This window comes from Myiozetetes cayanensis, unplaced genomic scaffold, assembly GCF_022539395.1.
Source record: "Myiozetetes cayanensis isolate MyiCay16 unplaced genomic scaffold, myiCay2020 scf2-11, whole genome shotgun sequence".
Lineage (NCBI taxonomy): Eukaryota > Metazoa > Chordata > Aves > Passeriformes > Tyrannidae > Myiozetetes > Myiozetetes cayanensis.
The window spans coordinates 65,292,188-65,308,266 of NW_026087411.1; the positions used below are offsets into that span (position 1 = coordinate 65,292,188).

Below are 16,079 nucleotides of genomic sequence, written 5' to 3' on the forward strand. Positions count from 1 at the left end.
CACCAAGGATTTTCCTTTCCTTTCCATGTGGACTTTCAAGGAGTCAAAGCCTCATTTTCTTTCTTTTCCTAATTCTGCTCCTCCCAGCACTCCTTTTCCCCAGTGCCTAATTTTTGTATCCATCCTTTCTTTTCCCTTTTCAGGACTCCACTGGGAACAGTGCTGCATTGCAAGGCAGAGCAGTCAGGAGGGAGATCTGGGCAAGGCAGCAGCAGGTACTGAGTAACCTCTGCCAGGGAAGTCCTTCAACATGTGCCAGATTAATTTCAGACTGATTAATATCCCCAGATTAATTTTAGACTGATTAATAATTTCTGGAATGCCGTGGGGAGAGTGCTTCTGTGCTCAAATGAGGGCAATGACTATAAGAATACCTGAGCCAGCCATAGGTGAATGGCAGGTGAAGACAATGTGCAGGAATTCCCTTATCCTTCCGGAGCAGCACTACTGGGCCAGGCAAGATACCTGAGGACACCTGGTGGCATGTGTTCTTAGACACCTAGGAAAGAGTTGCAGGTAACCACCTCACAAGGGAAAGAAGTCCTGAGTACAGTGAAAAATTATGCCCTACAGTCAAGATTTAGTCTTCTAAAGAATCACTTTAGGCAAAGACAGCAGAACGGAAACAGGCAAGAAACCAACGACCGCGCTTTCATAAAGCATTTATTTTTTTTATTTGAAAACATTGTTACAGGCATTACATTGCCACAGCCAGTCCATATAGGTGCATGCAAATATCAAAATGGAGAAAGGTTTGTTCGGCTTTTCAATGCAGGATTTGGGGTTGGGATTTTGTTTGCCTGGTTTTGGTTTTGGTTCATACTTTCATCTGCAGTGTCAGGATTAGTGTGCTTTATTATGGCATTTAACAATAAAATCCTACCCATGGGGTAAAATTTTTATTTGTAGCTAGCTCAGGAATACTAAATGGTTTAAAAAAAAAAAGGAAAGAAAATGATACTACACGCTTGTCAAAATGTTAATAGCACAAGTTAGCAATCTCTACACTATACATTGAAACTTCTTCTTATGACACAGTGGTGCAAAATTTTCAATTGCTTGGTCGATCGTTGTGTGTTTTGAAACTTTATAGCTGGAACAAAGACAAGGTCTGTTTCCCAGTGAAGGTTTTCATCCGGTAGCAGAAAATTACATCAGTCTTACTAAGGGCTGCCCAGGGCCAGCAGTATAACAGAGCTTCAGTTTGTTCAGGCAAGGAGCTACACAGAGCTAGAGACGTCCTACGCAACACGGAGAGTAGCTGCCGGTTAGATAGCTGAGCCTTTGCTGGTGTGTACTGAGGTCTCCCACTGCAGAGAACAAGCAGGTAGAAGTAATGTTTTCCTTCACAAGACCCCAGTTTTTCAGTCAACGCAGTTACTTTTAAAGCTATACTACTGTTTTCCTTTGAGGTCCATCCAGCACTGGCATATCAGTGCTAATCTGAGTATCCACCTCGTTTATTGGGAAACACAGGCAGCCCCACTTTGCACATCAAACTCCTGAGCAAGTAGCACAGGGGATGGTGGCTGGTCACAGAGTGCACACTGAGACATTCTTGACTTATTCCCGTAGAACAGAGCCTTTTAAAAGAGCCTACTAAAATCGCTTCAGGTGACACCTCTCAGCCACCCAGGGATTGCAAACCCTTGTAAAGAAAAACTCCCAGCCCAGTGTCTCAGCTGGGAGATGCCTCCTGCCCAGCTGTTTCAGAAAAGACTCTAATAAACATCTACAAGTTAGTGTAAGAAAAATGAGGAGGGGGAGGCCGAAGGACTACAAACATTTGGCTTAAAAATAAATACTAATAAGGAAATTAATCAAAACAGTTATGCAAAAGGAAGGAACTGTAAACATGAAACACACATACACACAATCCTCAAGGTTCTCAGACCAACACAGGGACAAACGTTCAGAGAAAGGTATTTAATTGGTACAAAAGGTAGCAAAAAAGACTGAGATGACAGGTGCCCACCAGTGCGCCTCCAGGTACCTGAGGGAGCTGTGGTGGTTGTAATCAGAGCCCCTGCTCCTGGGCAAGGTATGAAATCCACCTCAAGTCAAAGCTCTCACAGGGCTTGACCCAAGGATCTTACCCTGAAGTATCAGGTAATCTCTCTTGTGTGATTTTTTTTTTTTTTAATTATTTAAACTTTCCTAATATCCCCAGAACATGGATTCTGGTTTTTCTGTGGGGATCTGGTTCCATTTTGTTGTTTGGATATTTTTTTGTTTTAATCCTCAATGGTTTAAGAAAAAAAAGTTTGGAAACATGAGTGCTAAAAAGATTAAATAAACAGAAGGCAGGGGGAAAATAAAAATCATACATTTGTTAGTTTAGTACCAAGCCATCTTAACCAAAGCTTTTGGGCTGGCTTTGGGTATGATTCAGCAATACTGCAGACCCTTCCCTCAGGTGCAGCAGGATCGTGGCAGACAGCCTAAACACAGTGGGAAAGAAATCACCTCTTCTTCTCCACAGCAAGAATAAGATACAATATACTTCTGCTATTCAACAGCATTTTGGCATTTGCCACTTCATGTATATTATGCATATATATACTTCCCCCAGTCTGCTTCAGGGAAGTTCCTTCTGTATTAAAGCAGAACAGGTCTATAAAAGATGAATGTTACCTCAGCAGAAATTCATCCTGCCTGGTTGAACTGTGTGACCTTTCTAATCTCCAGAGTACAGATTGATTTTTTTCTTCTTTTTTAAATAGAAATGGGTAAGCTGTATTTTTCAAATACGAAGGCCTACATTTTCACTTGTGACAGTCTTTTTCAGCAGAATAACATTCAAATCAAATTCACCTTCTATGCCCACAAGCAAAATATTCATCAACCATGCCGTAAACTCCATTTTCAAATACAATGAATGTATACCCGTGTTTACAGCACTATTATGTTCTTCTTAAACTCCTTCCTCCTGAAGATCCTGAAGAATTTTAATATAACTTGGTCCCATAGCACCCCTGTGAGGTAGGTAAAATATCATTATTCCCGTATATACAGATTGGGAAACTCAGCCACACAGAAGGTAAGTCATGCCCAAGGATCATGCAAAGATGTGGCAGAACTGTGAATAAAACCAAGCTCTCCTAGATGCCTCACCTATCTGTTAGACATAAGATCATCCCTTTTTCCTTAATTTTAGATTAAAAATAGATCAAGGATATTGAAATAATGATTTCCTCTTAGTGGGCTCTCAGAAGAGCAAACATACAGGCAAAGATGGATTTTTGATGGTGGTGACTAAGATTTCCCCAGTTCTGATAAGGCTCCTGAGGCAGAAGTACAGTTGAGTACAGAAGCATGGAACACACCCTTACTGTTTTCACACATTCCCAGGAATGTAAGAAAACTGCTGAATTCTTCTGCTCACCTCATAATTAATAAAAATAGTTGGCTGCACCCTGCCAGTATGAATGCCTTGGCGCTACTGCAGCAACACCAGCAGATGGTCCAGTCTTTCTGCTCATGATTTTCTCGCTTAATCTTCCTGACTTTTACAAATCGTGGGTTTTGGTAAAAAACTGACACATTTCTAAATAGCTGTCATTATAATAATGAACCACAGGAGACAAAGCAAACTGGAACAGCAGAAGGCGCCCTCAATGCACTGAGTACCTAAAATAAGTGGCCTGATCCACACGATATGTCATCTTACCATGGAGAGGTACAATTCATAGGAAACTAGAAAATGTGTTTTTACAGATTAAAATTTAAAAAAATTAAGTAATCTTTGTTAAGTCACGACCGCAGAGAAACTAACTCCCTGTTAGTTTCTAACTAACCTGATGCAGAACCTCAACCACTAGGAAATCTGCCATGGATCACAGAGAGGTCAATGCTTGAGTACTTCACTTCTGCAAATATAGAAAGGCTAAAATGCTCGCCTTATACCTATTCCTAGAATAGAGACAGATATTGTAAGTTGTCCCTTCTCTGGATTCATGGAACAGATTACCTAGAAAGGGCAACTAGACAGATAGCACAGATGAACTCATTGTATTTTCCTCACCAAGTCCAAGGTGCTGGCAAAAATGTGTCAGGCTGCTGCTACCACTACTAACCCATCCGTTCTGTGCAAACAAACAAATCTTAGAGAGAAATTAACAGTGACCGCACAAAGTGTATTTGCTGTAAAAAGGCGTTTTTTCCACAACTGGTGTGGCTTAGGCAATAATATCGCTCAGTGGGTGCAGAAACACCCTTCTACAAATGTCTCTTTGTAATTTAATCTTATATATTGAATATCTTTCACAGGTAGGTTGACGTTAACCGATTCATACACAGCAGTTTGTATTGCAAACATGCTGTTCACATCATAAACGAGGGATGGCATCTCCTTGCAATGAACACCCTGTAACAATTAATTTGTGTTTTTATGAGCTTTCATTATTTGCTACCTTGCAGCTCACCAGTGTAACTGCACCTGGTAAATACCTTTCTCTATGTACAATACAGAGATAATGGATATACGAGCTCCACTGTCAGTAGGTGATCAACAGCCCTGGGTTTAAGCAACTCTAACGTGAGGCTCCTCTTCTGTCTCCTGCCCCAGGCTGGTGTATGTCACCGAAGGCTCCAGCTGGCCAGTGGCTGGCAGGTCTACAACTGGTCCCGAAGGGTTTCGAAACTGCTTGTACACCCGAGGATCCTGGGCTACATAGGTGGATGTGGAGGAGTAGAGCATCAGCCCAACAAGGATAGTGAAGAACGACAACAAGTAAAGTCCTGAAAACTGAGCAGAAATAAGAGTACAGTCATTAGACACAGCACCAATTACCCTGTGTTCACCAAGACCCACAGATGGGGTAGGTACAGATCCTTGATTTGGCTTGCACTGCACATAACAAACCCTCTATCATTTGGATGTTGACTTTTTATGGGAATGACTCTTTGAAGGTTGATTTACTCCCATCAATTCCCCTGTCCTCCATAACCAAGAGCTAACTGGTGCCTTCCTGTGGGCGAGGCATATTAAGTTCCAGGTGGGACTTGGGAAAGCTGGGCTGTGGTCACAGATCCAAAAATGTTTTTGATTTTGTTGTGCTTTTAGACAAGCCAATTACTTCTCTTAGTCCAAGTTTCTCTCACTCCAGTGTTGAGGTACCATCATCTAAAACTGTGTGACAGGTAATGGACAAATCTGATATTAATTACAGCTAAACCACATGTCTGTGAAGTATAACACGCTGTTGGTAATATAAAAATATCATTAAATAAACATTTCAATAAGCATTTAAAACATATATATATATATATACTTAGCACTATATTTTAATAAAGGCACTTTAAAAGCTTGTCTGCAGCTTCTCTTGCTTGTGAATAGAAAGTAGATGCTAGAAAATGTAATGTGAGTTCGGACAGGATGAACTTCTGCTGTGAAACATGCTCTGGGTCGACACCATGAGGTTTGAAAGTACATGTGGAGGGCGGTTAACTGAAAGCTCAAGTACACATATTTTGGCACAGCTTCACTAGATCAGAGGTCAGACTGAATTTCCTGACATATGAAGACTCGTGTCTGGACTAAAAATACAACACAAAGAACCTTTTTGACAATCTGTTAGTCCTTGCAGATAAAACTAAAGGCAAAGGCAGGGTTTCAAAAGCAAAGACCCTTGGATATTGGCTTCAGATACTGTGTTCTTGCTATGGGGGGGCACAAAAATGGCTTTAAGCCCATATGACTTGTCTCCTGATCCTGGACTGCAAATTATTTCTTCATGCATGCTGTGTGGGAGAAACCATGACAGACAAATTGCACAGCCAGCTTGTTGGGGATATAGCTGATTTGTATTCAGTGAGACTTTCAGAAGTGCCTGTATTCTGCAACTTTCAGGAATCTGTACTTGAGGACCATGAAGTAGCTGCAACCTGTTACTAGCTGCTTCAGGAGGGACTTGACTAGTTTACAGGAAGGTGTCTGCAAGTCTGTTTTTCAGTCATGACTGACTCTTGGAAGGATGCTTGGAAGGATGCTCCATTTGTTTCCTCTGGATCCCTTTAGCATGGCACAAAATGGACAGACTGGACTATATTACCTTGGAAGTTTTTTAGCAATTCTGTTTTTTATACTTAAAGAAATCATCACCATGGAGAAAACAAATTTTACTAAAGCTGGCTTTGTAGAGATGTTAATTTGTTACAATTTCATAAACTTACAAAACCTCCATCCAGCTTCCTGCCTGAGGAAGCATTTGGCCTTTTCACAGAATCCTCAGCATCTTTGAAAGCTTTGGACACATAACCCACGTTTCCCACATCCAGTATGCATGTTTCAGAGGGAAAGCAACATAATGGGGCAAGTTAAAAACATGTAAGAAGGATTAGAGGGTAGAAACAGTTCTGCTTTTCATCAGCTGTTAATTGGTTTTTTCCAGGTATGTCACCAGGTCCTCCTGTGTTGTCTGGCAGTACAATTTGATGAAGCCATCCAGCTGTCCCACCAGTCACAAAGACGGTGTCAAGCCTCACCCTGCATCTGCTGAAGGATTCCTTCCATGTGACAGAGGTCTCATAGAACTATTTAGGCTTAGATCTCCCCCAGGTGGCAATCGAACTCAAGTCCATAATTTCAATGCAGCTTCCTGTTGATTTCCCCCCTCCATTTACTGTTCAGTTTTGCTCTCTGCACTTTCTTCCCCCCTTTCACCTTGCATTTAAACTCGAGTATCACTTGGCAGCAGCGAGGTTGACTAAGCTGAAGCAAAACTCAGGAGCCAAATGCATTCACTTTCCCATCCCTAGTTTCCCACTGTCCCTCATTCCCACCTTATGCTTGAATTTCTCACCCTAGACAGCCAGTTGGCTTGCTCCGCTGCATAGCAAAAGTGCCAGCCAGATTTGTGATTGCCTTGTGTCCTGCTGTGAGGAATCTGTGGGGCTTCCAGCAGCTAAATGTGCTCTTTTTCTTGCTCTAGGAGCTGCCCAGACAAAATCAATTCACATTCACTTTAGTTCGTCACTCCAGCTCTACCATATCCCCCTCCTCCTGACCATACCTCTCATTCCTCTCTCAGGGGCTTCCTGCCAGAGAGTTCTTTTGCCATCCTAGTGTCCTCCCTCATGGCAGCTCTCCAGCCTGGGAGAAAGGGTTTGGACATAGCTTGGGGAAATCTAAACAAAGGTCTGTGAATCATTTGTCTTTGGTATCTGTGCACAGCTAGTCCAAAAAAGACCTGGATTCTGACAGCACTATGACAGTTCCATCTTTATCTTTCTTAGAAACAAGGTTCAGGCTGAATTGCTTCCTGCAGCAGCTCTCTGCCACACTGAAGTAGAAGGGTAGTTAGTAAGGTTAATACAGGAACACATACTCCAGGTATATGAGAAATGTCTGGGTTTTGTCAATACCCTGTCAGACTGATTCAAAACCCTTTGAAATCAATGGGTATTGTCCTCCTATTAAAACCGCAGTGAATCCACTAGTGTGATGGGAAGATGAAGACATAATTTTCCAAATACAAAATCTGTTGTAAGGCACACACTGTACTGTGTTCCTCAGACTCTAGCTGAAATCTTTGTATTTTATTGAAGATAGGATTTCCAGGCACACTGTACTGCTGTCTGCATGTAGGTTTTGGAGGGTTTTTTTATCTTGACCTGCAAACCTCATCCACTGAGATTCACTATTAAGAGACAGAAAAAAGAAACACATTCAAAACCAGCAGAAGAGCTATTCCTAAAAAACGAAGTGAGGGAAGATAATTTTTCATTGCTACTGTCTACACAACTGCAGGCTCTCAGGAGGTGTATAATCCCTCTCTCTGGCTAAAAATCTACTTGAGAATATTGTCCTTCATTTTTCTGACTTATCTCTCACTTTCTACAGAAACGTATATCCGCTGAGAAAAAATATTTTTAAAATATCCAGATTTGTATGTCTCTCCAAATTCTTCTTTCCTCCATGCTAAACAGGATAAGTGCAAGCTATTCAAAGAGCAACATGGTCAGAAACTGTTTAGCTCAGATTAGCTAATGAGTGTCACACACCATAGAGTAAACAACCTAAAAAACAACTCATATTTCTATATCATTAAATAGTTTCACTATAGATTTTGTATCTACACATATAGGTACATCTATACATAAGCTTGCTTATCATGAAGCTTATTGAGAGACCAGATGACTTTGTCATTTAGTTCAATGATCTAACACTCTTGAATCCTGGATATGATTTTTAACTTCTGTTTTTTGGGGTTTTTTGTGAATCACAATGATTTTAGAGGACCCGCAGTTTCTTACCTATTTAAAAGAGATAATAACACTTGGTTACAGAATAAAGATGTGTTTACAGAATAAAAATGGGGAATAGGGATATCATCCTCTGAGGAGAAGGCAGAGATCTCATTTGCAGAGAAAGTACATTTCAGATTTCATCACTAACGTGAAAAGCATCTGCCAAAGCTTACTGAGGAGACAAATGAAACAGTTAAATCAGCCCTACAGCTCTCACCATGTCTGCTCTGCTGTGATATCTGGGTGCCTATAACTGCTTTCACAACCACTAGTATTCAATATGGATCACATAATGATATTTACAAACATTAAAAATTTAGGAAAATGTAAAAAAAAATGCCCTCTCTAGACATTATTTAGTACCTGTGGTGAAAATATCTTACACTAAACTACCATTAACTTTCAGCATGTAAAAGGCACATTTGAGGTGCCTGTCAATTTGAAGATAAACATACAAAGCAAAACCTAGACAAACGCATCACGGTAACATGTCTAACAAGATTTGCTCAGTCTATCAAAACAAGCACTGATTCTGGGTGAGTGGATGTTTCTGGTGTTTATCTAAGAGATGTTCCTTAGGGACCCAGTACTTGAATGCATTTGCCCAGCCAGGCTTAGCAGAAGAGCTAATGGCACCTGATGGCTTAGTTGCAGGAATAGGGGTCTTGCTCCTCACTCCAGCACGCAATACTGCAAAACCCCACCAGAAAACCTCTGCAGCAGTAAGGGTCAGCTGATCACAGAAAATATACAGTGGAATCACTCTAATTTTCTGTTATCCATGCACAAATTCTTTGACATTAGAAAAGAACCCAAACATACCTGCAGTGCTACCTACAAGTGTGGATGAAGTTTACAAAACAAAACTTTAGCTTATGTACAGCTTTTTTGTTGTAAGTGAATCAAAATTACACATTTTGGGAGTAAGTCAAGCATCACAAGATTCCTAAAATAAAGCAGATGAACATAAAGGCACCTGAAAACTTAGGGTCCTTAAAAATCCATAATGAACTGTTAAAACTTTCAAAATTTACTCCCTACTAGTTTTTATCTTCTACTTCTTATTATCTCTCCATGTGAAATCTGTCTTTCAAACATCCTTAAATCATTAGGGGTAAAACACTTTTATTCCTTCCTCTTGAGCCTCTTATGCTTTAAAGTAACCCACTTGGAAAGGTGGGTGCAAAAGAAACTTGCTGATGGAGAACCAAGAGTGCATCTGATTTCATTGTCTTGAATAGTGATTACACAGTAACAGTAGAAGAAAAAAAATAGAAAGAAAAATGATTTAGAAGGCAGTAAGTTCCTGCCTGGATCTGGAGAGAGCGAGTCATTCTTCAGGACACAGATCACGAATTTAGAAGGGAAAGCCTGAAGAAAGGGCATGAAAGAATCACTGTATTACAGCTACGAAATACTGTGCTGACTGACTGACTGACCGACTCCTGACAGAGGAAGCTGCACACAAGTAGTTATGACTGTCACAGATGTCCACATCCACGTTACCACTGACACAAGGGCAAAGCAATATCCGAAGTGACAAAACAAGACAGATCTGAGTCTGCAAAAAAAGCCCACACAGACAAAGAAACTCCATGGTTTGATAATTTTGGTTTTTCGCTCAGACATCATGATAGTGATCATGACCATTATTACAATGGTTATGAAAATCCAAATACTCTTTAACTCAGTCCATTGAATTGGAAATAGTTGCAGGAGCAGATTATTGGAGCTGCAGCACTCCAGTTTCATTTTTATTTCAAAACAGCAGCCACAAACTGAATCTCTTGGTAGGTATATGAACCCCAGCTCCTAGCCTATGACAACCCAACTGTGCTTTTTATGATTTTAAAAGGATTTTTTTTATAGTACTAACTGAAAATTTATAATTGTCATGTTTCACATGTTCAGTGATAAAGCATGAAATGGAATAACCACCTTTTTCTATACCTCATCTGGCAATTCTCCACATTTTAACAAAAAATGCATAAAGAAATCAGGTCTATTAACTCAAGTTTTAAATCTCAGAGAAAAGTGATCTCCTCAGAATCACAGTGATGAAGAAAGAGAAAAATGTACATATGAGGTGGAATTCATGAAGTCCCCCATTTCTGTTGACACCCTCCATGCTCTCCAGACTGGCAATTCCCCCACCATCTTACTCCCATCAGTGGGTCTGTGCAGTGCGATGAGCTGCTTTGTTTTCCAGACTAATTCAGTTTCTAGCATATGCTGCACAGCCCATCAAAGTTGAGGCCAACAGGGGTTCCTTTGCTGACTTACAGCTTTTTCCCCTGGGTAATTTCACACATGAATACCTGAGCAGGCTGAGCGAAGGGACTTAAAATCAAATTTCCCTCATTATCTTTTATATAGCAAACAGACGTTTCCACTCGGTTTGATAAATTGGTCAAGAGGCTGAGCTTCTTTCCACAGTTTTCTATTTTCACTCCCAATATAGCAAATGAAGTTCACTGTGACCAAGTGCAGAAGTTGTGCTGTGGGATGCACACACTCCCCAGCCACCAGCAGTACCAGAATGGGGGAGGGCTCTGAGACCTACGAATTCACACGGGACTTTCCCTTGCATAGCTGGATATTACAGCCCTATTACTTTATTAATAGGAATGGGAGTCAGCATTCTACTCATAGCTCATAGTGCTCTCTGATGACTCCTTCCGATCAGACCCATGAGGATCTGACCTAATCTGTCTTACATCAGGACTGTGACTCAAACTATTGCTGACTATTTTTGTCCCAGCCTATGAGTAAGATGTCCCTTTGGGAATCAGGGTCTGACCTTCTCTTTGTGAGGAGAAGGATCTCCTGGTTCGGTCTCAACTACTCCTGTCTACCTTCAAGGGTGAGAGGTAAATACCTGACCATTGACTGATCACTGATACCAGGTGGAAGTTACGGGCAGAGTATTTCCCAGGAATACATAGACATCTTTTCGAACATACTATAGAACTAAGCTCTAGGCAGGTGATAATATCGCTTTGTCATCAACAGAAATTGGAGCAACCACCAACAGTGAAACACCATATTTTTCAACCCCAAATGGCACCACACACCAGAAGGGCTGCTGTGAGTTTTCCAGGCTGTATGAACAGATAAAACTAATCCACCTGAACCTATACATGTCCTGCCAGATCTCTGAGATTTGTAATCTGGAGATCTCCAAAGTGATCCAAACCACTGAGATATAGATTAGCATGCCTTCTCAGCTTGCCAACTGCTGAAGCTGGAATGCCTGAGCAGAAGTGTTGGTTCTCTTTCTGAGAAGGGTACCAAGGGGTGCTGGACAGCTTCAGTAATGATGATAACTTCTGGGCAGCAAGTCCATCCACTACCAGCAGGATTGCATTATCTTCACACTTTAATGACCCTCAGCTATTTCTTAGGGAAACCATGAGGATATAGTCTTAAGTAGTGACTTACAGTCCTATCTTGCTCTCTGAACTCAGCTGGGATGCAAAGTAAAATGTGTAGCTAGTTCTTCCATGTCTTTGATCATCACTGGATGAAGGAGGCTTGAGCTACAGGCATGTCTCAACACATCACTGTCGCTCATGCCAGCCAGAACCCAAAGCAAGAAGCATCTGGCTTGCCTGAACACCAGTGAAAACCTGATACTGGCCTCATTGCCATTTGGTGAAAACAGAAGCCTAAGGAAGCTTTTCCTGTCATTTCATGCATGGTAGAAAAGCCATACTGCCTCATTTCCTGATGCCTCATTGCACCCTCAATATGAAATAACTCTGATGAAATATTACCCATTACTATGGCTTATACTGAATTGCAAATGTTGCATGGAAACCATAATGTGAAGGAATCATATGACGCATTTTCTGTATTTTCCAGTTGATTCTCAAAGATCCTGTTCTACTGCTTGATATATATATATATATATGTTTTACTATAGGAAAAACCTAGTGGTCAATGCTTTCAGTCATACAGCATCACCCTCTTTTCCAGTTCTTACACAGTATTTGCTGGTGGGCACAGTTTAACTGGTAAGACAGTGGTGAGTGGGAAAGTCCCAAGTTTTCTTACCTCTTAGATACTGAGGTTACCTACATGGGAGAAAAATGAGGAGGGGTTACTGGAAAACTGTCACCACAAATTCTGTTCAAATTTGGGAAACTTAATAGATTTCCGGAGTTCACTGGTGGAATAAAACAAACTTTGGAAAAAACTGAAAGCATTTTGAGAAAAATCTCTGCAGCTGTAAGGCAAATACTGTTTTTGCACAAACCTGCATGATTTCATGCTTCTCAAACAGTATCATTAGAAAAAAATAATAATAGACTATCCTTTCCAAATACATGCCTGTTAGGGTAAAATTTTTGTGTGAAATGGCATCTCTTCCTTTCCTGAGTGCCAGGGAAATGGAAATGTTGCTTTCTCTTCCGTTTCCCTTTGTTGCCTCTGATATCAGATGTGGAGAAAAAAACGAGCCTGTGTTCAGTACCCCTGCGGTACCAGCAGTCTGTCTCATTAAAAAGTGCAAGGTAGAATGAGTCCTGCAATCTGTTTTAAATCTTATCTGCGTAGGGAAGAGATTTTTATGTGACGTTAAAACATTTATACTACATCGCTCTAATTTCTTGTGAGCATCCATACTGTGTGATAAGAGGGCTTAATTTCTGCTTACTTTATATCAATCATTTGGCAAGACAGTGGTAAAGCACTTGTCCTTTAAATGTCCCTAATACAAAAAAGAGAAGCACAACAGAAAAACCTATAACATCAATTTCACCGCCCCCCTTTTACCTTTCAAAATTCCTTGCTGGTTTGGTCTATCAGCTGCCAGTTGCCATGTGTCTTTTTACTTTTGTGTGTAAGTATTTAATATAGTAGCATCTGTCTGCTGTACTTGATTCTCTGTTACTGTATAAAAGGCTAATTGCATTCAGTGTGTTCAAAACCAAGGTTACTCTCTCAAGGCTTTGGAGCTGAGAAAAAGCTCTGTTCGGCTCTCTTGAGCTGACCAAAAATTCTGCTTCTACTGCTAGCAAAGTGCTGTCCTGAGGTGGTAAGTTGTCCTGTCCTGTGGCGTTAGCACTTCTCCATCAATACCAGAAATACCTAGACAGACTAATTTCGAAACAGCTTTGTCACAACTGTGCTCAGATTCTCCCATCTGTTGCCAAAGACATTACCTCACACTCTCTGCTTCACAACGTTTCTCAATGTCAGCCAGTTCTTGCCGCCTGATCGTTTTAATTCTTCTTCCTACCAAAGCACCGAGGGTGCCAAATCCATTAGTACAGTTACCATACGAGACTGGTCTTCAGATCAACTCCTTGGGACTTCCATCAGTTATTTCTCTCTCAGCACACTGCCTTACCCTTTATCCTCATTAGCCAGTTTCTCACCTAGTTTCCAGTCTTTACAGCACTAATCCTATCCTTTAGCTTAATTGATAATTTTCTACGCTGCACTGTTCAAAAGCCTTACAGATTAGATCTACCATTTGACTTTTGTCTACAAAAATCTGTTAAATTATCAGACAGACATCACATTTAGACTGGATTATTTATTTTCTGTGAATCAAGTTGCATTTTATCCAATTTTCCATTTACCTCCATGTCCCTAATTATTCCTCAGTGGTGTCTACTGCTGCTTTTAGTTTATTGCCTACTTCATATAAAATTATTCCAACTGTCTATATTAATAAGCTTTGAAGTATTCAGAGTATTGTGTTCTGTTTCTAACTCTGATCTAGTAATTTCCTCTTTTATTAAACATTGTGTATTGTCTTCATATTTAACACTCATCCTTACTAAATGTGACAGAAGGTCCCACTCTTGTTTTGGTGCCAAGCTAAAGGTTGTTTAATTTTGGCTTCCACTGTCTTTGCATATTGAAACTATTTCTTCTCTTCATATACAACAAAAAGTTTTTTGCTGTTTGTTTCACTTTCTTCTTCATTACCAAGCTTGGTTAATCTTTTACAGTAATTCAACTCTACATCATTTCTTTTTCACCTGCACAGTATTAGCTTTCTTTGGTGATTATTTTTATTCCTTGTTTTCTTTCTATTTATTTCTAACAGTCTTTTAAATGGTTTGTCCAGTTGCATGTGGAACTTTCCCCTACAAGTTGTCCTCTTGTCCTTAAGATATAAAATTCACACCACTTTCAGTCAAAGCTATTACAAATCTTCTTCAGACCAATATGAGCCTTTTAAACACTCTTGCTTGCTAAACATAACACATGTAGGTGGGTGGGAATAATTCCAGAAGTTTACTCCAGCTAATGAAGTTGCTTGTCAGCAGTGCTGATGACAAGCATCTCTCCCATATCATGGGCTTGAACCCTACTGCTTAGATTGAAAGCAGGTGAAAGCAACATCTTCTGACTGATGTTACGTCTGCCTATTAATCCACTCCTCCATTTTGGTAAGAAATAGAAGCTCATGTGGATGCTTTAACCCTGTATGTCTGTAGCATCCGTTGATTTGGCTGGTAGGAGGCACAACTGGAGTGAGAAGTTCAATCCAGTCAGTTAACCAAAACAGATTTTATAAACCATGTGGACAGCAGACATAATTCTTAGCACACTTCCTAAATATTTCTTTTCTGGTCACTTCTGGAAATAAAGACACACTCAATTCCATATAAAATCTCCAAATTTATAATGGAGCTATTGCATTCAACTCTTAATATTTTCTTTCAAAGATGATTCTGTCTACATCTCTGAGGAACTTCTAGCCTTTGTGTCCATATGTTAAAGTAGAAATAGCATTCCATTTAAAGAATCACAATTTGAAAATCTTTGTAAAGTTTCTGTTACTTAACCTTGTTTAAGCTTTTGAATGCAGCTGTTGCTTTGCTAATTCATGACTTTTTTTCTTTTGTCTGTCTCCTCTGGGTTGCAAATTATTGCTGAGGTATGTAACTCAACACATTCATTGTACTCCCTTGTCTTCAAAAGTAGGATTGTTTTCTTGGGAAATGCTGAGGTTCTTATTTTGTTTTTTTTTTTTCCTCCACAAGTATTTATGAAATGTAGCCTTTTGGTCTTTGTTTTCATATTCATTGAGCATAATTTAGAAAAAGTACATTGTCAGTAAGATCAAGTTCTTTTAATAGGATGTCTTTGTTATGTTTTTCTGTCTACACTTTTTCTTGTAATACAGAAAAGGTAGTTACTCGTTACAAGAGATTTTGCTTTCTGAAGTTAATTCAGTCCACTTTCTTGTTCTTTGATGGTATAAATTTTTATTGCTCTGCTCCCCCAAATTTCCTTTTTCAGCCAGTACTCACCAGCACCTTTAAAACTGATAGGCTTTTGTTGAAGATTTATCATTCAAGAATTAATTATTTCCAATAAGAGAAGATTTCCCCTAATATGTCTGCACTCTTATACTGGGTAGGAATTAAAAGCACTTCCCCTTTACCTTCCACATGACTCTCCATTTCTTTTCCCAAAACACTACTTATTTCCTTCAGAGTCTAAGAATTAAACCTCATGAGGTACTCCGTGGTATATTTAAGAGATCTCTGAACAACTTTTTCCTTCTATTGGAACACAAAACTAATTCAAACAAGGTAATGTGAGACGACTGTTACTCATTTCCAAGTGCTTAAAGCCCATTGTTATGACACTCAGCTTTCTGAATATCTTTAAGTTCGTAATATCAAATCATTAACCCCAAATGAGAATGACTGACAGATGGAAGCCATATGCTAAAGATAGGGATACCATTGCATATTCCAGTACAATGCTGTTGCCTGCCTTTGGTTGCCCTACTGCTCATGTGTCTGAAGCGTGGTTGAGCCTGGGGGCAGAAGTGGGGACAGAAGAGACTAGTGAGATCC

At 40.0% G+C, this 16,079-nt stretch overlaps 1 protein-coding gene across 1 annotated transcript in view; it reads right to left on the reverse strand.

The window, feature by feature from the left end:
- Positions 1–650: 650 nt before the first annotated feature.
- Positions 651–16,079, reverse strand: part of SLC35F1 (solute carrier family 35 member F1) — a 237,265-nt gene continuing 221,836 nt past the window's right edge. The window contains exon 8 of the mRNA XM_050315910.1: positions 651–4,747. Coding sequence (XP_050171867.1) covers positions 4,523–4,747 — 225 coding nt within the window. The 3' untranslated portion in view covers positions 651–4,522. The remainder of the gene's footprint in view (positions 4,748–16,079) is intronic.